The sequence below is a fragment of the Manihot esculenta genome, chromosome 5 (genome assembly GCF_001659605.2).
Source record: "Manihot esculenta cultivar AM560-2 chromosome 5, M.esculenta_v8, whole genome shotgun sequence".
Lineage (NCBI taxonomy): Eukaryota > Viridiplantae > Streptophyta > Magnoliopsida > Malpighiales > Euphorbiaceae > Manihot > Manihot esculenta.
Window position 1 is genome coordinate 31,790,556 of NC_035165.2, and position 23,712 is coordinate 31,814,267.

The 23,712-nt window shown below is 31.1% G+C and overlaps 1 protein-coding gene across 1 annotated transcript; it reads right to left on the reverse strand.

Annotated features, from left to right (window-relative positions):
- Positions 1-705: 705 nt before the first annotated feature.
- On the reverse strand, positions 706-19,243 carry LOC110615148 (phosphoglucan, water dikinase, chloroplastic). The gene is made up of 19 exons (XM_021756870.2): positions 18,943-19,243; positions 17,584-18,190; positions 14,456-14,542; positions 14,252-14,383; positions 13,401-13,526; positions 13,143-13,321; positions 9,137-9,221; positions 7,741-7,890; positions 7,550-7,602; positions 6,387-6,595; positions 6,162-6,280; positions 5,728-5,798; positions 5,453-5,570; positions 4,148-4,231; positions 3,954-4,040; positions 3,769-3,845; positions 3,511-3,661; positions 3,310-3,421; positions 706-1,823 (listed from the first exon to the last, which is right to left on the reverse strand). Exons 1-19 carry the CDS (start codon positions 19,113-19,115, stop codon positions 922-924), a joined length of 3,522 nt encoding a protein of 1,173 aa, XP_021612562.1. The 5' UTR covers positions 19,116-19,243; the 3' UTR covers positions 706-921.
- Positions 19,244-23,712: the final 4,469 nt, after the last annotated feature.

Sequence of the window (23,712 nt, forward strand, 5' to 3'; positions counted from 1 at the left end):
AAAATCCTATTTCAATTGCAATTGAATGTTACATTCTCTTCTACTTAACATTTTTACGTTTTCGTCACAGTTTTATTATGCTATATTAACTATAATTATTAAGTTAGAATTAAATTCTTAAATATTATAGTTTGTTAGTGTTTTATTATGCTATATTAACTATAATTATTAAATTAGAATTAAATCCATTTATTAGTGTCTTAGACAGTTTCATCTATTCTTACGAGTAGATTTCACCAATTAAACAATAAAATCGAGAAAAACTCACTAAATTTATCTATTACCGTTTAACATTTTTCTTTTCCCAATATGAAGGGTAGCATTTCGCATTTAGAGTCAAATTCGTATTTTTTTCCTTACAGCATATTAAATTGTAATTAGTAATTTTATTTATTATTAATGTATTTTGTCTTTTTTTAATATTCCGCAATTTATTTTAGTTTATAAATATAATGGATACAAGGGTTGAATTAGACTCTTTTAATTATTGAGTTGTGTATTAGGTTGAGTGAAACTCTCCAAACTTTAATTGTAATAACTTATAATATTTTGTATAATTTTAATTAATTATTTATATTTATTTTCATTGGTTTAAGTTAGGCCATAGAGTCTGGAGGTATAATGAATAGTAAGGCTGATTTTAGCGCATGGCAAATGATAAGAGTATACCTAGAACTCATATGAGTGCAAGACGCACTAAAAACATTGGCGTTAAGAGGGGTTACCTAATCAAGCGTTCATACCCTGATAAGATAACCCTTTATCTACTACGACTTGCTGAAATACAAAGGGCCTCTTTCAGCATGGCTTATTATTTGAAACATAGATTACTGCCAGGCTCCCTTTGCCAATGCAAATGTTGCATCCATACAATAAAAAATAGCCTTCTTAAATATGTACCAGGAAACTTCTATATATCTACTATGGTTGTGGGCGTGTCTGGACAATGTAGATATCATTTCCAACCACGCAGCCCTCCACATCTTGAGGACACCCAAATTTCCTCTCCAAGAAAAACCCAACAGCACCTAGACGCTGGCCAAGCTGACGACGGAATATTGGATCAATGGTTAATGGCTTCTTGCTGTAATCTACAACCAAACGAATGACTTCCCCATCAGCAGGACCTGCACCAGATACTAGCATTTCCTCACTGAAATTCGCAAATGCCATTGTTCGTACAAGTCCATCAAACTTCCCACATGAAAGACGCCAAGGAGTGCCCCGAGTGCCTGATGCTAGGGTTTCACCAAGCCCAGGAGCAATCTCAGCTTCAACCAAATTATGTTCTCGATCGGTTGGGCTGACAGTGTGAAGCACAAATGAGATATCCGGTGAAAGCATTTCTTGTACCAGAACTGCCATTGAAGCATCCTTTTGAGACACACCAGCAGCTCGACGGCTTAAAACAGCTCTGCGAGTGTACAGTGAAGCCCATACTTGGCTTACCGCATTTGCAAATACAGTTGGATTTGATGGGCTAACATTAGGGATCGACTCGTAAAGTCCAGCAGCCGACATTCCTGCCAAGTCCTCAACATTGGCACTAGAACGTACAATTAAACGTGCATTTCCTGGAAATATTCGTCCTATTCCATCAAGTATATCTTTTGGGGGCTGCAAAGAAGAGACCAGCTCCTGGAGTTGAGAGCATAGTTTATCGAGTTCACCACCTTCCAGTCTAGCTGTTTCTGCTTGTTCTAGAAGTGTCCTGAATGTTTCCATGGTTTTACTCTGTTTCAGTGCCAATTCCATAGAACCGAATGGAATAACTGCCCCCTTTGGCACATTAAATGAAGCTGGGACCCCTTGGTCACTATGAACTGTAATTTAAAAAGAATTTCCATAACAGCACTGACAATTCAATTTATAGGCAAGAATCAAGCAAACTAAGGAAATCAAGGGATTCAAGGACCATTTGATGACAGTAGGTAAATTATTATTGCACTACACCTAAGCAACGCTTATAATTTTCCAACTTTGAGACTACTACATTCTGTTAAATATTAATTTCAACAGTCAAATCATGAGCAAAATTTTTTGCAGGGTAACCATCCATTAATTGTTTCACACAATATCAGCTGCATAAAATCATAAGGTGATGAATGTTTATATGCTTCAATGATCATTATATAACTTCACACTTCATTCAAGAATAATAATAAATTTAACTATTGTGTCACTATCAAGAAAATGACACCGTTTAGGAGTTTATCAACTGATTAAGTGGGAAAACACAGAGCACTCAAGAATTTATTGTTGTTAGGCTATTCAAGTCCTACATCCGAGGTTAAAGACAATAAAAGAATTTCCAGCAAGAAAATAAGAGATTTACATGATACTAAACATTGCATTCTAAACAATTACCCTTATGCCCGAATCTCTCCCGTACTAACCCTCAAATTCATGTGTTTGTACCACTCACAAATGGCTCTCACTTGACCGCCTAACTCTTGAAATGAGCTCACTTATGTTTTCATATTTCATAAATACATCAATCAGTTTGTTTGCCAAAATAACATATTCACTTGAGAAATCGCAGCAAAATAAATGAGCATCATTAAGCATGATATTAGATGAGTTACTTTAAGACGAGAAGACAAATAGTATCTTATGAACCCATGGAAAAATAAATAAAAATGACTACAAAAAAAATTTCATCACAGACAATATTAAAGTAGCAAATAGCAACATGTCTTGTGAATAACTAGTCATGCCCGATTGGTATACGCTGCACAAGGCTTTCACTTGCTGAACCTATTTATTCTTTGATCTCAAATTGCAGATTTTATAGCAGCAATTCCTAATGTGCGTATAAGAAATTTAAGCAAATCATACAATCATGAATAGTTACAAATTTGGGTACAGTACACAGCACAAATTTTTTTGGTAAAAATCCGAACGTTCTTTTCTTTAGAATTACCTTAAAATTGCTGTATTTCTAATACATGATTTGGGAATGAAACACATCTTGCACAGACACTAATGAAATTTTTACATTATTTTGATCCAAACTAATTATTTTGTCAATATTGGTATATTTGACTCTAGTTTGCCAATATTCACCTTATCCAGATAATTTTCTTGAGGATATATCACATAAACTTCAATAACAGATAATTACCAATTCAAAATTCAAATCATGAAGGCAGTGTGTTAAACTAAGATAATTAGCATAAACAAATATCATATAGAAGAGAGCTAGTGATTACTTGAAAGGTTATTTAGGTCTAGCTCGTAGCTTTTCCTCTATAAAAATATAAGGCAACTCAAGAAAAAGAAAAGAAAAGAAAAGAAAAACGAACAAACCTTTATGTGAAACAGCTGCCAAAGAGGCTAAACGACCACAGGCAGCAGCCTTTGCACCAGAAGAAAGTGCATCTGCATCTGCAAGTAGTATAACACCTCCAGAAGAAAAACCCTTCACAAAATTAAATGCTTGTCAGTTTTGATGAAATACGACTACAAACATTTGATGCTTAAGGAATATATAAGCAAGTAAAAACATACCTGGTTAGAATAACTTTGGATAGCTGACTTGTGAGATCCAGAGGTTTCAGTTGTAGGTGTACCATTACCAGAGATATCTTTTGCAGTAAACTCACCAACATTATTTGACGAATCTGGAGTTAGATTTACACAAGTCGAGGATGCTTCCAACCTGCAAATCAAAGAGGGAAAAACAACCATCATATGGAGCACAACCAACCCCCTCCCACCCCCCAACCCCAAAGAAAAAAAACCCAAGAAAAAGGGGCAAACACTAACCTCACACATTTTCCAGTAAGACTTTGTATATAATCAACTTTATCTTCATCTTCACATGTCACAAAGACAACCTTCTCCTGCAAAAAACCAAAACCAATTACAGTTAATCAGTTAATCAGTTAATCTTCATCGATATGTATTGCAAGAGCATGGGATAGCTTTTAATTCTTAGGAAAGGAACTTGCTTGCCGGGCCCTAACACCAAGATGAGATAAATGAGGCAACTCCTGAAGAAGCACAACTCCCACTATGTTACTACCAGCAGCTGTTACCTGCAATACAGATTAACCTTGAAACTCTCTCTATTTCTTTGCAACAAAAAAAATGGTCTAACAAAAGGCAAGTGGTTAGAACATAGTATGATATGACACATGCAAACCTCTTCATCTCCATCAGCTTTGTTAACCACAAGAATAACAGGTCCTATGGTTGATGGTAATGATCCAGGCACAATGCTCTCAACCTGAAGCCAAAGCAACTGAATGTAATAATACCTAACAAGTGATTCCTTTGGGATGTAATGCATGTAAAAATATTCACATGCTTATCCCTTCTTACCATAGCAACGAAATGAAATTGAAATTGACGAGATTAATTGACAATAATCACTTGGTGCAGTTCAAATATTTTAACAACATCCATACGCAAGAAGTTCTCCTTCATATATGAAATGCAAGAAAATCTTTTTCCATCCAAGCATTTATGAAGTTTATAACGGATTCTCTACTCTCTTTTTTTTGTTGCAAAACACATCGTTTGGTCCAATTTCTTTTTATTTTTATCAAGTCCTCATAGTTTTATTTGGTCAATTTGCATCCATGACCTTTTATTATTCTCAAAAGAAACAAATTCTTGAATCAAATCTCAATAATAGAAAAAAATCTATCAAAAATGTTAGAGAGGTAGATATTTATAGTAGAAATAGTAGAATTATTAATCCTACTAGTATTGAGATTTCGGATTTAAACAAGAGAATACAAATTGTATCTTTATTAGGAATCCAAAACAACATTACTTCCTAGTAAATAAAACTACATTTCCTACATTTTTCTCTAAAATATTAGTCTTAAAATCACTAGAAGATCCAGTAACATTTGATGTAGAACCAACAAAACAAAGGGAAAGAGGAACAAATTGTCAAAGCTTTATTAATTTTCAGATGAATTGTTTCGTGGAAAGAGAAACAAATTTTCAAAGATTTATTAATTCTCAAATAAATTGTCAATCACAAAAATGTCTGCTAAAATACCTAGAGGATAGATATTTATAGTAGAATTATTAAGCCTACTAGTATTAGAATTTCTACCTAAACTGGCAAATACTTATTTAGAAACCAATCCAACATAACTTTCTAATAAAACAAACTCAAGTAGTTGTAAAATTGCAGAAGATCTTGCATCAAATATATCATGTAGTTCCATATGAGTACAAATGAGGTAACTTACTCATTGGCTACAATATATTAGCTGCATTGTTTCATTTAAGTTAACTTCTTAAGAAGTTATTAACAATAAGTTTGTAGCTTCCTTCTTTTAATCTTTATTGGATGCAATATCTAAATAACATAACATAGTTTTTTAGAAAAGAATGAGATTTTACCATGTTATAGTTTCCACTAGATAAACTTATGATAGCATTACATTAATTTTTACACGCAGCTAATTAAAGTCTTTAACAAGGATACCTGAAACAATGTTCCAGAAGCAGCTCCAGGTACAAGAACATCCCATCCTTGAGAACCAAGTGTACTTCTAACTGCTTTTAGAAACAAGGTACAGAGTTTTGAAACTTGGAAAATTACCCTACAACAGCATTTGCCAGTTAGAAGATGCCAATATCTTTATCAATGAAATTAAAAATGGATGCTAGAACCTAATATCAGAAAGTCATCACTCATAAAAGTATACAAGTCGACCAAGAAGATTACAATCTTTATTAGTAGAAGAACTTCCAACATACCCAGCACGAATCTCAGCTTCAGTGTACGTCCTTACACTGTTTTCAGGAATTCCAAGTGCTTTTCCCAGCATCTGCAATGGCCAGGATACAGTTTTTCATGCAATTTGACATTAGTTTATTTATAACCCTACTATCCTAGCACTTCCTTGATACTTATACATTGATCAAATATAGCACCAGAAAATATTACTATAAACACAATACTACTATCTTTTGCCAAAATCTAGATGTGAGACTGTGTACATAATTAATTAATGAAGGAGAAAGAATAAAAGCATGAATAATTCACGATACAAGAAGGGAACCAAGACAATAAAAACAAGGCATATTCGCAGCAAAAATAAATTTTTCAAGACAATAAAACAAGGAATATCATAGCAAAATAAAATTTGGCATCCAAAAAATATAAAACAACTTTAAATAACTTTTTATACCTGCACTTTTAGTGGAAATATTTGAAGCAGTGTTTCAGAATATTCCTCAGTTAGTCTTCTTGCTCTATCAAGAGTAGCTTTCAGCCTAAGTGCCCAAATTATCTTGCCATCCTCGCTTCCTATGTAGTAATAGGACAAACCAAGAATTTCAAGATCCTATAGTAACTTGACCAAATATTTCATGTTCCCAAAATCGACAGATGAAAACAAAAACAAGGAAAATACCTTCCTTTTCAAAGAGACCTTTCTCTTGCCAGGCAAGGAGCTCAGATTCAATAGCTGCACATTCGTCGGGCTTCCAACCAGACAAACTCAGCTGGTGAACACCAACAATGAGTGCACCAAGTGGGTCATTCCAAGGGCTTACGTTCTTTAATTCCATATTATCTGAAAGCCACCTAGCCCCTCCAACATTTTCAAGTGCATTGAGTAACCTATATCAATAACATTGACCCAACACATGAATCCCAAATATATAATAAAATGTAATAGGCAAAAGGTCTTGAAATCCAAATGAATAACGCATATAAAGAAAGCACATTTAGGCTTTAGATCATTTCAATCCTGAAACTATTATAATTATCACAATCAATTCAATTTTTTGCTAGTTGAACGAACATGATGTACATAACTACAGTCAGCCTACAAGTAGCTGCTTGTATCAAAGATTTATATCAAAATTATGACACACTTCAAAAATTATTTCAGCCAAAACTTGGTTCACATATCATTAAGGCAGTAAAATATTTTTGTTACGTGCTCAAGGAAACAAGAAAAGACTCTTGTGCCAGGCCGAACTTGTTTAGAAAATATGCCAACTAAGTTCTGAAGTGTACTAGTGTCCAATAAGCTGATAGGCAAAAAATGAATTGGTTGTGATAATTATAACAGTTTCAGTGTTGAAATGATTTAAGCCTAACTGTGCTTTCTTAATATGGGTTATTCATTTGGGTATAGTCAGCCTACAAGTAGCTACTTGTTTTGCTGGTTGAACAAACATGATGTAGATAACTGTAGTCAGCCTACAAGTAGCTACTTGAATCCAAGATTTATATCAAAATTATAACACACTTCAAAAATTATTTCATTCAAAACTTGGCTCACATGTCATTAAGGCAGTAATATATTTGTTACATGATTAAGGAAACAATAAAGGACTCTTGTCTTGTGTCAGGCCTAATTTACGTAGAAAATGTGCCAACTAAGTTCTGAAGTTTGCTAGTGTCCAATAAGCTGATAGCTTTGTGTCAGGCCTAATTTACGTAGAAAATGTGCCAACTAAGTTCTGAAGTTTGCTAGTGTCCAATAAGCTGATAGCTTTTTAATAACTATTCAAGTTATTTTTGGGAAATTTTTATTCTTGAGCTAAGAGCTAAAGATTTGCATACCTGCTTAGGAGAACAAAGGAATAGTCCTCAAGACCAATTTCACAAAGACGCCACTGTAAAAAGCAATCACCACCAGACCGAAGATAAATAAATAAAAAGGCATAGAATGATAGAGGAAAAGGAGCTATCAGAAGCAGAATCATCAAACCCCAACTCCATGAAGAATAATTAATTAACATGAAATATCTCACCTTTTGTCGCATAGCAATTGCAGCATCAGGTGCATCATTCCTGAGACCACTTTCAAGACCCTTTACAATTATATCTCTTAGAGCATTCAGAGATCGTATGGTTTTTATCAGTTCAAAATTATTGTTGGAGTCTCCAGTAGTATCCAAATTCTGGAAATGCGCATATGGACTCATTATTTGATGCAGCAAGGAAACAAATATCACAAAGCAATGTAGTAAAAGTTGAACTAAAACTAGTAACATCTTGGAGTGTTGCACAGAATAACAAAAGCAAAGGGAAAGAGTTTCAAAGGAAAAATAGTTTCGAACTCAAGCCATTAATGGAATACATGAAAAATGGTAATCCAATCAATGGATTCATAAAAAGTAAACAATGTAAAGCATTCCTAAGTCCTAATATAGGAAGACTGACAAAATAACTGCTCTCCTCTTAGTATTTATAAGCCTTTCCTTTTTCTTCTATGCATTTAAACCAATTGTTCAAATAAAATATTATCAAGGATTGCATATGTATTAGTACAGGTAATAATGACAATAATCTCTAATATCCTATAAGCAGAATAAATTTGCTTCAATGTTAATGTTAACTGCTTAAAAAGCTATTAAAATATGCATGTACAATCTCAATGATGGTGTAAGATAATGAAAACCAACCAACAATAGCAACTCAAAGAAAAGTATCTATATTTTTCTCCAATAATAATGATAGAAAAGTTGAAGAGTTTTACCTTCCTGCAAAACTAGTAAGGAGAAACTCACAAATATCAACTAACAATTTTAACACTTCACATTTTCAAGCCTCAAATTTCAAGAAAATTTTAAAGCATCATCGGATAGAAGAACCTTTTGAAGTGTCACAATCAAAAGTTTCATAATCTGTTATAAGATAGCAAGTTATACATCCCCTTCACAACTTTGGCACTCCTGGACTATTTATATAATACGCAAGGTCTGTGCATGTGCACGGGCATGTAATACATATATATAGATATAAAAATTATATTCTATATACATGTAGATATAAATATAAAGACTATATTAAGCTTGGTACTGTATATTTACATCCATTCTTAAAATTTAACCAACATTCTCAAAGTATAGGGCTATGACTAGTTATCAAGCAATAGAATTGATAAACTTTTACCTTAAAAAGTTACCAGTAAATGACATTTATATGACAGGCACAAAATCCACTCACATGCAGACAAACCATGAACAGAAGAAAAACAATAATTTAAAAAAAGAAAATTGAGGTAGACTGGCAAAAGAAAACAGTATAGTACTAAATTCTAACAACATAAAAAAAGTTGTTATAGAACTATTGCAGATTGTCACATGTTAATTTTCATCCATCATAATAACAAATTTGACATTTTTCCAAAGAAAAATTATTTACCTTTTTGCATTCCAAAAACAATGTAAGAGCTGATGCACCTCTTTCATCCAAAGATTCTCTAATTGATTCAAGTTGTTCAGCAAGACTGCAGAGTGCAAGATCATAAATGGATATAAAATTAACAAATTTTTAAAACTAGTCCATTACAACTTCTATTTTACCAACAAGAAAACACTTATAATTGCACTAACTTCTAAAAGTCAAAAGAATTTGGAACTGAGATACATTGAACATCTTTTTCTGTCCCACTTTAATAACTATTTACTAAGAAGATGTTGGAGATCACCAGGATCCCAAGATTTTAGCCTAAATCTATGGGCCAGATATCTATGTAATTAAGCCTAAATCTTTGGGTCAAATATCTTTGTAATTATGTATTTTTTTCTGCCCATATTTTTTAGGATGTTGTTTTGTAAGTTATTTAGGTTTAATTGCCTAAATTGTATACTTCTTTCTTGCATTTAAACCTGCAATTTTCTGTACAGAGAATATCATTACAGTTATCAATTTCTTCATGGTATCAAAGCCTGCACTTGCAGTCTCTGGGCTCCTTTACGGCATCAGTAATATTGGCCTCCATTGCCAAAAGTTTAACCATTTGTCATATAGGCCTTCATCGCCAAATCTTGTCCCTTTTTTTATGAATTCTCCCTATTGCTTCTCCTCTTTGAAAAATGTCAGAAATCTCCGAGAACACAACCTCTGCCTCTAAAAGACATTTCCTATAGATTCTCCAAACTCTGCTGCTGGAGAATTGCAAAATATGAATACTGCATACCGTTTGGATGGAAAAAATTACCTCCAATGGTCAAAAATAGTGAAGACATTCCTTAAGGATCGAGGTCAGATTAGCCATCTCAATGGCACAGGTCCAAGTGAGAATAATCGGAAGTTTCAGGCATGGGATGAAGAAGATTCAATGGTGATGTCTTGGCTTTGGAAGTTGGAACTCTCAATGCAAACAGCGGTTAGTAAGCACTATATGTTTCTGCCTAATGCCAAGGAGATCTGGGAAACAATTCGAAAGACTTCTATTACAGTGTCCCACATCGATTGTTTACGGGAAAATTGATGGGTTTATAAATAGCTAGTAAAAACTACTAAATAACTTGAATTAATTATTTTAGGCAAAATAGAAAGTGGATCCAAAAAGTTATTTAAGTTTGCAGCAATTAGTATTAGAGCCATACTGGGTTAGGAGACTGTGCAGAACTAGTGGATCTACGAAAAAAAGCTACCCGTATAAAATGAGGTGGAGCCGCTTGAGACACTAGCAAACGACAATACCCAAGGCTTGATCCTGGTTTAGCTTCAACCTGTGACGAGGACGTCACAAAATTGAGTGGGAGATCATAGTGTCCCACATCGATTGTTTTAGCTTCAACATGTGACAAGGACGTCACAAAATCAAGTGGGAGATCGTAGTGTCCCACATCGATTGTTTACTGAAAAATTGATAGATTTATAAATAGCTAGCAAAAACTATTGAGTAATTTGGGTTAACCACTTTGAACCAAATAAAAATTGGGACTAAAGGTTATTTGGGTTATATTGGTCAAGGTCGGACCGTTATATCTATTTTAATTAAAAGTACTAGAACCTCCACTGTATAAAGGGTTTCTAATTATTTAATAAAACAAGCAGATTAATTACAAACACATTTAAGATTTAAGATTCTCTTTCTCGTTGATAAGTATGAGGTGTTAGGAACTCACTATGAGCTCCTTTCCTATCCATCATCCCATGATGCAATTCATAATCCAAGACCGTAACAACTTGGTATCAGATCTAATTGTCAAGGGTGATCCAACACATTTAGAAGACAAGCTAAATTGTATTATGCAACGATTCGATGCACAATTGAATGACTTAACTTAGCAAATTTTTAAAACAATTGGAACCTATAATAGGGGGATGAATCAAATAAGATAGAACAAGTAGTAAGCAGCAAAATTTCGGTCAACAAGCTATTGAAAGGATAGAAGGACATGTGGTGTCCTAATATGCCAAACTCGACTTTCATAATTCATGATCCGGGATCGTAACAACTTGGTATCAGATCCAATTATCATGGGTGATCTAACAAATTTAGAAGACAAGCTAAATTCTATTATGCAACGATTCGATGCACAATTGAATGACTTAACTTGGCAAATTTTTAAAACAATTTGAACCTATAATAGGGGGATGAATCAAAGAAGATAGAACAAGTAGTAAGGAGCAAAATTCCGGTCAACAAGCTATTGAGAGGATAGAAGGACACGTGGTGTCCTAATATGCCAAACTCGACTTTCCCTCTTGTGATCGCATAGATTATCCATTTTTATCGTACATTCTTGGATTTGCAAGAGTGGAGGTAATAAATCATGCTCTAAAAGAAAGTGATATAGTTTTGAGTGAAATCCAGATACAGTTACGGCATCCACGAACAAACATGAAAGAGCATTACAATAAGGGGCATAAAGTTGAACCAGGCACCTGGATTTGGAAAGTATCAGTCAATTAACAAGACTACCTAAATCCAAAGTTATATGAGAGCCCATAACTTATTTTCAAGCTGCATACCCTACCTCTGAGCTTAAGGGCAAGCTCAAGCTCTAAGAGGAAAGTGATGTTATGGATAATAGACAGACCAAATGAATAACAAAGAGACTTTATTTATCTAGTAGTTTCTTATCATATTTTTCATTATTTTATCCTAAATCTAATGGCTGCTTGTATTAAATTTCTACTTTGATTAGAAATTCCTAATTATTCAATAAAACAAGTACAAACACATTTGAGATTTAAAACTCTCTCGTTAATAAGTCTAAGGTGTTAAGAGCTCCCTCTAATAAGCTCCTTCTCTATTCATCAATGTTATTAAAGAGTTCATTATGTATCTTCTAGTTTTTTTAGATTTCTAATAGTGTCTATTTAAAATACTAGCTATTAGTTCTTTTTTTAAGTCACAAGGGTACTTCTGCAATTCCATATTTACTGGAAAGTCACCTATGGGGCCCTTTATTTAGAGCCTTTGTTGGTTGAGGATGCTTTTAAATTCCTTCAATATTATAGTTTACTTTTTGAAGTCTAAACCCTTAAAGGATAAGGATTGTATTTATCGAACATAAATACCCAAGTTTTTAATGTTGTTCCTCAGTATTTTGAATAATAAGACTTCCTGCAATCTTGCATCTTGAGCTGTGCGTACTCCTGGACTGATGCTTAAGGATGTATAAATGTGAAGCCTACACTTTTATATAGGTCATGTTGCCTAATACAGTCCTGCAAACAGCCCTATCATATCCTAGGTGTAATAATTTTACTTCAAAAACCTATTCACTTCTAAACCTAAAACTTTCCAACTAAATTCCTTCCCACTTCAAACTTCAACAAAACCTCAAATTTCAGCGTGAACTCTTAAACCTGCAGGCTTTCTTGCATCATCAGACCTGTTATGAAGGAGACTATGCAAAATTCACAGACCTTTACAATCAGGTTTGAAGGCAGCCCAAAGGTCTGAGCCAGGTCATTTTCCCAAGTTAAAACTGAGCTGTGCCACAACGAAATCAAGTACTTTCCTGCGCCAATCTCAAGTGATAGTTGGGCCCCCTTAAAGTTCGCAAAAGGGGAAAACATTCCCAAACAGGTGTCCACTTTCTCAGCCTGCACACATCTCTACATTTAAGATCTAATCAATATGATCATACTACGAGATAAAAGTGTTAAGATCCTTGATATAGTCTTGCTTGATTTGTTGCTGCAGTTAAGATACTAATAGCATAATTGGCTGCTGTAAATATTCCTTCTTGTACATCTTATTTTGTGAATTTTGCAAATCCTATAAACCCCCAATCAGCCAGAGGGTCAAGATTCTCTTCTACACAAATCTATATCTTTCTTCTCATTCTTCAAAAAGCAATACCATCATACAGAAGACATGAAAATAATAGCAAAGCAGGTATAAGGCAGAAAAATTTAGCCCACAAGATAAATAAAGTTTGAGGAGGAAATACAATTATACCTTCCTGCATTGAAGAAATCTTTGAGTTCATGATGGAATATCCTGAATTGTTCTACAAATGCATCACTAAATTCCCCAGGGTTCTTGGTTATTCTTGCAAGCATTGCTTCTGTAGCAACTAAATCTTCTGGGCCAGCATTGCGGTGAAGCTTATTTTGTATAGTGTGTTTGATTTCTTGCTGAGAATAAAAAATAAGTAATTAATATAAATTACTGATTAGAGCAAAAACAGCTTACCAAGTGTTCATGCTGTTTAACCTTGAGATCATGAGGGATATCACCCCGATGAGCAATATCTCTGATTCGTGTTAGAGGAACAGATGCCGTAAATTCTGCTTTAAAAGATGGCAAGCATGGATGGATCTTTCGAATAACAAGTATTTCCTAAACATCAAAAAAAGAGTAGTAGTAATAAAAGGGAAACCAAAAACTTAAATGACAAATAGATAGCAAATTTAGTAAACCACAAGAAAACAAATCCAAGAAAGATAAAACTGCAGTTACATTCAGAATTACATATAAAATAATGAGGAATTTGAATAGGAAACTAAAGAGGATTTTACCACCTACACAAGACAGTAATCAGTCCTACCATAAGCTAGTTTTCACTAGCCCAATCCTTGCCCTCAAATTTTATTTGACAGATGTCTACATTTGCTTTTGTTAAACTGTAATTTCAACGCTAGCAAGCAAGTATACATTGCAGTCTTAGAATGTAAAGACATGAACTTCAAAATCAATTTCGCTGCTGTTGGAATCCTTAAAGATAAAAACAGATACATGAAATCACTCAAAGCCTAAAATCAGAGCTTAAAGTCATTGACATCAACAAGGAACTAGGCTCAATACTGTAAATCACTTATTGTTCAGAAATGGACAAACTAGGAGTTTGACCAAAAGGACTGTAGGAGAAGAAGAAGAAGAAGAGGCATAAGAACCACTACCCTGCATTGACCACAAGACTGCAAGTAACGTTTAATCAGTTGATGTTTGACTTTGACCCGTCAAAACACAACTGATAATGCATCCCCTGTTATGTGTGAAAGAAAAGGTAAAATATCTTCAAAGTTTGAGACATCTGTATCATATCAAACAGGATAACATATTACATTGGGTGAAGTATCTTTTCTGCAAGAAATTTGTTCCAATCCCCGAAATATAAGCCTGGAAATTTCAGCATGCCGGTTTGGTCGGTGATGGCCTCCATCTTCAAAGCAAGGTATTTGTCCAGTGTTTATCCACTGCATAAAAGAGAAAGCTCAGAGAAATACATTAGGAAAGAAGAAAAAGAAGAAAAATAAGTTACACAAAACCTTCAGATATATAGCAGAGCATATGAGAGCTTCCAACCGGTCCCCAGTGTCAAGATTTTCGACCAATAGCTCACGTACAACTTCAAGCTTTAACAATAAAAGGGAACCAAGGTTAATAGCAAAACAAAAGCAGGACAAAATTGTTTATTTTACATTTTTCAACACTTATGACCCAAACAACTGAGAAAATTATTTCCACACATACATATATGTCTATAGAGAGAAAAAGGGACAGAGAGAGATCACCAACGTGACATCCATAATGTTGAACTAAAGTACCCTACGTCGCTTAGTACACCTTGAGAAAACTATAGAAACTCCTATGCTTAGCCTAATACACAATTCAGTCCTGTTCTCAAAACCACCAAAGTCAATTTCTTTTTTAACAAACCAATTTTTGGATAAATTACTAATTTTCATAACTTAATTAAAATAGAAACTAAAATAACAATAGGAGGAGGCCAGAATGTATAAGACAATATCACACTAATAAACAGCTACAACTGAATAACATCAAAATTTATCTCATCCTCTTATCTATATATTATTAGCATTTATATACACAATCTAGCCTATAATGTTATTAGAGAAATCAAAGAAAAGTGAAATTTATATAACAAGCTAGCAAATGTTAAATGAGGTTTAAGTTGTTTGGTATTACTGTAAAAATTGCTTCTGAGAAAACCAGTTTCTTAAATATATCAGTTAGAAAGTATTAAAATTAATTTAAAATTATACTTGACATAATTTAGTCATAAAAACACAAAAATGATAAAATAGTTTTTTTTCCAAATTGTTTTTTTTTTCAATAGCAATACTTTTTCTAAAAAGAAATTTTCTAACTCTCATATGGATCAAAATTTAAACACGAGAGTTTAGATACGTCATATAAATAAAATAAATAAATATATAAAATTAATAATAATTATTATCTAGATAGATCAATATAGTTATTAAAATAATTAAATATGATATATTATACATATTGTTTAACGTTAAATCAAACAATATACTTTTAAATAATTAAAATAAACTAGATAACTTTCATATTTTCTAATATTTCTCATCTTTCCATAAATAAATAAAATAAACTAGATAACTTTCATATTTTCTAATATTTCTCATCTTTCCATGAATATGATAATCATTTATAAGATATTGTTCAAAATCAAGATTAGCCGCCAAGTAACACATTAAAGTATAGAAAGAAAAAAAAATCACTTCTCGAATGAGGAAAAAGATGCAATGACTTTGAAAGAATTGAAAGTCTCTTGATCCATTATTAAAATAGAGAATGAAAAAAACAAAGTTTTATTTCTCATTTCACATTCTTCTTCTTCTTCTTTATTGTTGCCTACCTTGCTTCTTGGAGTGCCTGCTTACTAGAGCCATTGCATTAGATAAGAGATTTTGTACCAAACTAGACAATATTTATGATGATCCATCACATTCATGCTACTCCATCTACCATAACAATCTAAGTGCAAGCAACAACGGTTAGAAGCTTTGTTCTTAGATCAATTACCTTCCTATTCCTTCTATTTGACTTCTATTTATAAAATTAATAAATGATAACAACAATTGAGTCTTAATCCCAAATTCCCAAACTAGTTAGAGTCAGATAAATTCACCCTTTTGTCATTTAGCTATATATGACCCTAATTTTACATCTATATTCAAAAATTATAATTTTTTTTAAAACTACTTCCATCCACATCATTTTAAGTCTCTATCTTTCCCTTGATTGTGTTCGATGAATCCCAAATTCCGAACAACTCCAAATATCCAACTTGATTGTGTTCGATGAAACCTAAAAGCAAGATGACATTGCTAGACTGAGCCATTGAGGCTTTTTGGTACTTTCTTCCTAAGATTGAAAATAAAAGTAATTATTTTTTTAACCAAATTGTCACTAAATTCACTAAAATTACATCAACAATGAATATACAAGTGTTCCACATGATAAACTTTCAACCTTTTTATGTTGAAAGTATTTTAATAAAATGTATTCAAATTCTAGCACATCCATATAGCAAGTATCTATTTTGAAGCATCATTATAACCATTACATTATTGTTTTGCAATGGCTTGAATTCAATGACACATGCAATACTTTAATTTAAAAGACATGTTGCAAAGGTAGTTTGCATTTAAGGTACCATGTATTTTATGATAACCATCTCCAATATATGCATCTTCTAAAGCACGAACTATTTCAAATTCTCGTCATACACTTTTTTAGATAACTTCATTCTTATTCATTTCTTCATTTCTTTTAAGTAGCACATTATGGAGAAAATAAAAATGCAATAATCTAACTCCTTTCTCTTCATTTACAAAGTATTCTATCAAATACCAAGTTGTTAGAGTTAAAAGCCATATAACTATATCAGAGATAAGGGAAATTTTCATGTCAATGTTTGTTGAGACATAGAAGTCATTAAGAGTACATGTAGCTTGTCTAACGTCTTATTTTCACGTTTTATGTTATGAAGCCTTTTGGCAGCTGCATCAGCAATGCAGGAGTGTAATTTCATGAGTCAATTTATCACTTTTAGAGTTAAATAAATAGTGCAGTACTTTAACAAATCAGTAATTCTGCAATTCATTAATAATGGGGATGTTATAACAATTAACCCCCCCCATCCCCAAGAAAAAAATTTGAATCAAATATTCTCTAGTTGTTTATTCTCTGACGGACTTCCTGTGCTTTAAATTAATCTTTTTATGTGCTACTTTTGTGTTGATTCTTAATATTTGTAAGAATGCAATGCAATTTTCATACTACCATACTTGTTAGTTAGAATTGAGTGTTTAGTTATGGGAGGCATCATAACATGAAAATTGTTGCTTCAACAAACTAAATCAAACTACTTTGTCATACCAAATATGCCACTAATTAGTGCATCTCCTAATCTTAAAGACATGCAATAAAGAATAAAAGTGCATATACCCATGAGTCTGCAGAAAAGCTAATAAAAAATAGTAGTCGTTGCAAATTTTAAACACTGTAACCATATGAATTCTGCATTCATATTACAAATGATGACTAGAAAATTCATTTCCTCATCTAATGAGAAATTCACAAAAATTTCTGAAAAGTCTGATTGCATATTAGATGGAAGTACCTTTCTCCACCAGTTCCTCGCGTTCCGATCACCTTCTACTACTGTTAGAGCCAACCCCTCAAGGTCTGAAGTGTCCCATGTTCTTTCAGTTTCTCTATTTCGGTGCTCATTGGAACGCATGAATGAGATAGATTTGCCTTGCCACTGCCCAACAAAAGGACTAGTTTCCCCTTCCAAAAGAGTGGCACCACTAACAGATCCTTTCTTATCCACATTCTCTTTTTCCACCTCATTTTCTTTCAAATCCAAAGGTAACAGATTCATAGGCTCCACAGTTGCATTCCACTGACAGACTATTTCATAACTTCCTCCTTTTGGCAGTTTCAAGGTTCGGTTACCCCCACCTTCCCATAGCATACTCTCGTCTTTCTTCACAACAACAAACTTAAACTCAATAGACTCACCACCTCTTAACTCCACATTACACACCCATCCAGACTCTGTCCAATTCATTGGCACCTTCTTCTTCCATAGACCTAATTCTTTGGCAGACCCTAAAATCACTACATGCTCACCAAATTCAACTTCGCAACCTAGCCGAACATTAAGCCTCACCTTTCCATTCCCTGACATCGATTTTGTTTTTTTCATCTTCTTCTCTTCCTCTCTGCCATGAAAACAATTTTAGCATCCAATTTCAATAACGAAAAACTAAAAAACTTGAAGAAACCATGAATCATCAAGACAAATCACTGCTTTTACAAGATTTACAATGCTATTTATATGTTGTACTTGTACTGTTGGAGAAGAAATCAATTCCTTCTATAGACAAAGACACAACTCAATCAGGTAATTGTTACAGATGTTAAAGCAGAAAACATGGAACATAATCTATTCTTAACTTATTGTTTACTGAATTCAAGACAGTCTTCCATACCATGGCAATTTTTCATTCAAAATTATTGTTAAAACACACATAATATTCAGCTTATAAGTTAAATGGAAACGAATAGAAACACATAAACTCTCTTTTATTTCCAAGAAAAGTAGCAAAAGAAAAGGAAACTGTAATTAGGATTCGCAGATATTTCCTATAAGATTTTCCCAAATGAAAAAGTATGGGATTTAATTTCATAAGTCTTCATATTCTTTGCTTTCCCAACATTTTCCAGCAGCAACTAAAAGTAAAAGAAACTCGTTAATTGTATAGATTTAAAAATTTAGAATGCCAAATGAAGTTTTCTGCATATCAAACGTATAAAATGTGGATTTTTAAATGAATTTCTTAAAATTTTATCTACCCAACAAGCTCTTTTATTGGTTCCAGAAAAAATCCCGCCACCCAATTGCGCTATGGATTATCCTAATGCAGGGTAAAAAGAAACAAACAGTAACATAAAGAAAGGCAATGCAGCTTACCTTGTTTCAGTAGCAGAAGCACTGCAGGTGATTCTACGAATGGATCTTGATTGATAGCGAAGACGAAAATAAATCCCTGGATTAAGAGGAGCATGGAAGAATTTCAGTTGCTTGCCGTGGAGATTGGCTCTGAGGGAGGAATTAGAGAGGTGCAATACACGCAGAGAATCCATTTCTGTGTAGAGAAAATTGAAAGACAGTCGCAGAAGCAAGAAACTAATTTATTGCAGGTTGAGAGAGGAGGAGAACGGTTTCCGTATCTTCCTGTAGCGCCACGTGCTGAGTAATGAAACGAACAAATCCCGAAGACTAATCTCACGAAATTAGATCTTTTCCATCCCACAACGATATCCGGTATACACGTATAATATATATTATATTTAATTAATAATATCAAAAATTATTATTTAACCCCAAAAAATTTTATTAATTAATTTTTAATTTTTAAAAAAAAAATCTATAACATTATAAAAATCTATTAAAAACTTTCTATTAATTTTATCCTTAAATATTTTACTATTTAATTTTTATAATTTTAAAAAATTTATTAATTAATTTTTAAAATTTTTAAATAATTTATTAATTAATTTATTTAAATATTTTAAAATTTTTTTATAATATTTAATAGTTAAAATTAATAATTAATAAAAAAACTTAATTAATAAATTTTTTAAAATGTCAAAAATATTTTAATACATTTTTTAAAATTAAAAAATTAATTAATAAGTTTTACTCTAAAAATTAAATAATAATTTTTGCTTATTAATAATGTTATTAAATTTTTATTCTATTAAAACCAAATACATTTTCTAAAAAAACTAAATAGTTCATTTGATTATTATTAATTATTAATTTAGTATAATGTTTCACTATATAATAATTTTATAGCCAAATAGTTAAAAAAAAATCAATTTCACAAAATAATCCAAAACTTTTAATTGAATTCAAATTTATATCATAATATTTTAATTTTAGATAATTAAATCATAATTTTAATATTGATCACGAATTTATTTATAAAAATAAAATCAAATTTGACAAAATTTAATTTAGTAGCATTTTTTATTATTTTTAATTTATATTTTTAGCTTATTAAATAAAATAATTCAAATTAGTCTATAAAAATAATTTGTACACCAAATTATTTATAAATATTGGATTAAGTAATTTTATCTAATAATGAAAAATTGTGTTTGATATATTCTATAAATTTTTAGAATTTGTATTAAGATACCTTTTACTTGTTGCTATTGGCAATTTGGTTGTTGGGTAAATAAATTAGATCATAAGTGCATAATTAGTTTTGTTTTTGGAATTAAGATTAGCAACTAAGACTCTTTTTATCTACTAATAATTAATATTTTTTTTCTTAAAATGCATATCGATAATCACTAGAACTCTGCCATTCGAACTGAGATCGAGTTTTGATGAAAAAGACAGGCTTAAAATCCACTATAGTTCATTAAGCGGACTAATCCATTAGCATCGCGTTCAATCCGCGTCTAAGGCAGGCCGGACCATTCGAAAACCTGGACCTACTAGAAAAGAGTCTAACTCACCTGTTGTGACTGGAATAGGAGAGCAGACAAACTATGTCTCAACTCTATCACCACATGTGTCGGAAAGAAATTAAATGGGTACTTAACGAAGATGAGCAGGCCGGTGCACCCGTATGTACAATTCTGAATGACAAGAACGTAACGAGTAGAATGATGATTATACATCACTAGAGAATACATGTATTATTTTTCAAAGTAAAATTACATGTGTTATTTTTTCATTTAATAAAATTTGACCTTTCACCTTCTAGCTTGAATTTATAGGTAGATGAACAATGATAAACTTTATTTAAAAGAAAAGTTAGATGGCTTCTTTGATAACTTATTGATCTTTAGTGGTCCAATAGTAAATAATAACAAAAGTTTACGCCTCACGTGTGATGGCAATTTTGTTATTATGGGAACAATTTGGTGTTTTTTTTATAATTTTCAATAAATCCAGTGCTGCTAAAATATGAAGACAATATGGTAAATACCTTGAAAATCGTAGACTTTCCAAAGAAATATCAACTTCTTACTTTATATCCGCATAGCATCGACAGGATAAAAAATCCTTTCTTTATGTATTATTGTTTCAATGGAACTATTTAATGAAATAGAATCACTCATTTTTCAGATGTAACCCTTCACAAACAGAAGTACCCCGTTTAGACAAATGCAAGCAAAGAAAGAGAACTTTTTATTGATGACGCTAATAATATTATTTATATTATATTTTTATAAATATAGTTATGCAAAATAAAAAAAATATTAAATAAATTGATTTTACAATCTATATGATATTATAGTATATAAGAGCCAAATAAATAATAAAATTAATTTTTAAAAGAATTGTAAATTATATAATATTATATTATTTTTATATAGTTATAAATTATATAATTTTAATTAAAAAATACATATATAATTAATATGTAAAAATATATTATATTATTAATATGTGATTCTCTCCCATAATTAAAATTTAAACTACAAGTAATTAATACATTTATACATGAAATAATATATATATATATATAATCTATTTAGTTAAAATAAATTGTAATTAATTAATTAAATTATTTAAATCATATTGTTATAAATCTTTAATAATTAATTAAAATATAAAGTTAATAATTATTTACTAATTAAAAGAGATTCATATACAAATTATATGAATAATTTAATTTAAAAATTATTAAAAAATATTTAATATAAAAATAATGAAAAGAGTATATATATATATATATATATATATGCACTCAGTTATTTTATTTATATATATATCCTTATTTATTTATGATTCTCTTTTATATATTATTTAATAATTTATTTTTTTTAAGTAAAACTAATTATTGTACTAATAAAATTTTATTAAACAAATAGAGATATCATTTCAAATAGAGACGATCATGCTTAATAAATTTTCTAATCAAAGTATGAGCAGTTAGAGTGGTATAACGACGAACCCATATAATAGAAATATCAATTCTAGAATCTAACAAAAATTTACAATCATCAAAATCAAACCCAATTCAAAAATATTGACCGAAGAGATTGAACTACTTGCAAACAATCCATAAAAATACAGTCTTTAAAAGGCAAAAATTATGTCGCAAAAAGCAAGAGTTAAAACTTTTATTTTCATCAAAAATAAAATGTCTGGCTTGTAACTAATAACCAAATCTTTCAATGCATTAATTGTCTAAAGATTGCAGAGTCCTAAACAGTTCCAATACAGGACGATCATTGCTTTCGGCTATCCCAACCTTTGACGGAATGAGCCGCTTCACTGTTACCTATCAAATTAACATTCGCAGGGGTGTGGTAAGAGACATCCTGTTGAGAGAAAGAAAACCCTATAGTATCATCATCCCGGATGCTATAGATCTATCAAAGAGGTATGCATATTTTAAAAATTGATTTGATTGTATGTGAAAAACATTCTCACCATACAGAAATCATAAGTGACGATCGGAATATCTTTGAAGTTCTTAATAGGGACAATATCTTATTTTTCATTGATAGTTAATTGACGCGGATCGTCTTTCATAAGAAAAAGAAAAGAAGGAGTTAAGTTTGAAGAAAAGAAAAAAGCGAGAGTATCGAGTCACAGACAATCACAAAGGGAAACTTTGAAAGCTATTAATTATTGTTTTTATTATTTAATAATTTATAAAATTTAAATTTAAATTATTTAAATATAAGTATATAATTTTGATAACATAATTCATAAGATTATATTAGATCTATAATTTATAGAACCACAATATTATTAAAATCGTTAAAAACATATATATATATATATAATTAATTTTTTGATATAATTTCAATTCAATTTCAATGCAGTTTTTAATAAAAAAAATTAAAATTAAGGAGTTAAATAAATTTAATTTAATATAATATTAATTTTTGTTTTATTTCAATACAATTTGATATAATTTTTCAAAATTTTCATTTCATTTGAAATCGAAAAACTGCATGCAGCTCTAATCTAGTAATCATTAATTGAGGTGATATTTTCCGGCAAATCATTCAAATCAATTAAAGAAATTAATTTGGAATGAAATCTAACAACATTTTTTTTATAAATGGAATCTGACAACATTTATTTTTTTATAAAATGGAATTAAAAAATTGAAAACAAACTTGACGGACAAATGCCAATTTATTTTTTTAATAAAAAATTGAGTTTTTGATACTAAAAACGTTCCATAGTTGAATGACTTTGCTTGATTATTATATTATGTTTTTGTCCATTTTAGACACTATGTGTCATCCTGGTTGTACATCCAGCATTAGTTGCCTAAAATTTTATTTATTTTTTTAAAATGGTTTCCTAACTTAAGTGATTACCAACTTTGCAGCATTAATTGCATTAAATGTTAGTGATAATAGGGTGATGAGTAATTCAAGGGTATAACAGGGAAAAAAAAAAGTAATAACAACAACAATTACATGTTATCAACCTCAGCATTAGTCATGCCGAGCCTTATTCACTTCAAATTGAATAAATTTAACTCAATTAATTTAAAAATTAAATTAAATTTTTTATTTATTTTGATACGATTAGATTTTTAATTTTAAAAATTTTAATTATTTTAATTTGATTTAATTTTAATCAGAAAAAATTAAAACAATTGAAACGAACTAATTAATAATAATTAATAGTATATTATTTTTAATAATATATAAAGATTAGTTCATATTAAAGTTAAAATATTTTAATTAA

What these genes read in the sequence shown, in the direction of transcription:
- LOC110615148 (XM_021756870.2), bottom strand. Translation starts at nt 19,115, where the DNA reads ATGGATTCTCTGCGTGTATTGCACCTCTCTAATTCCTCCCTCAGAGCC. An exon ending in CGAGGAACTGGTGGAGAAAG is followed by an intron (nt 14,543 to 17,583) that starts GTACTTCCATCT and finishes TTATTGTTAAAG; the next exon opens with CTTGAAGTTGTACGTGAGCT. An exon ending in GAAAAGATACTTCACCCAAT is followed by an intron (nt 13,527 to 14,251) that starts GTAATATGTTAT and finishes TTTGATGTTTAG; the next exon opens with GAAATACTTGTTATTCGAAA.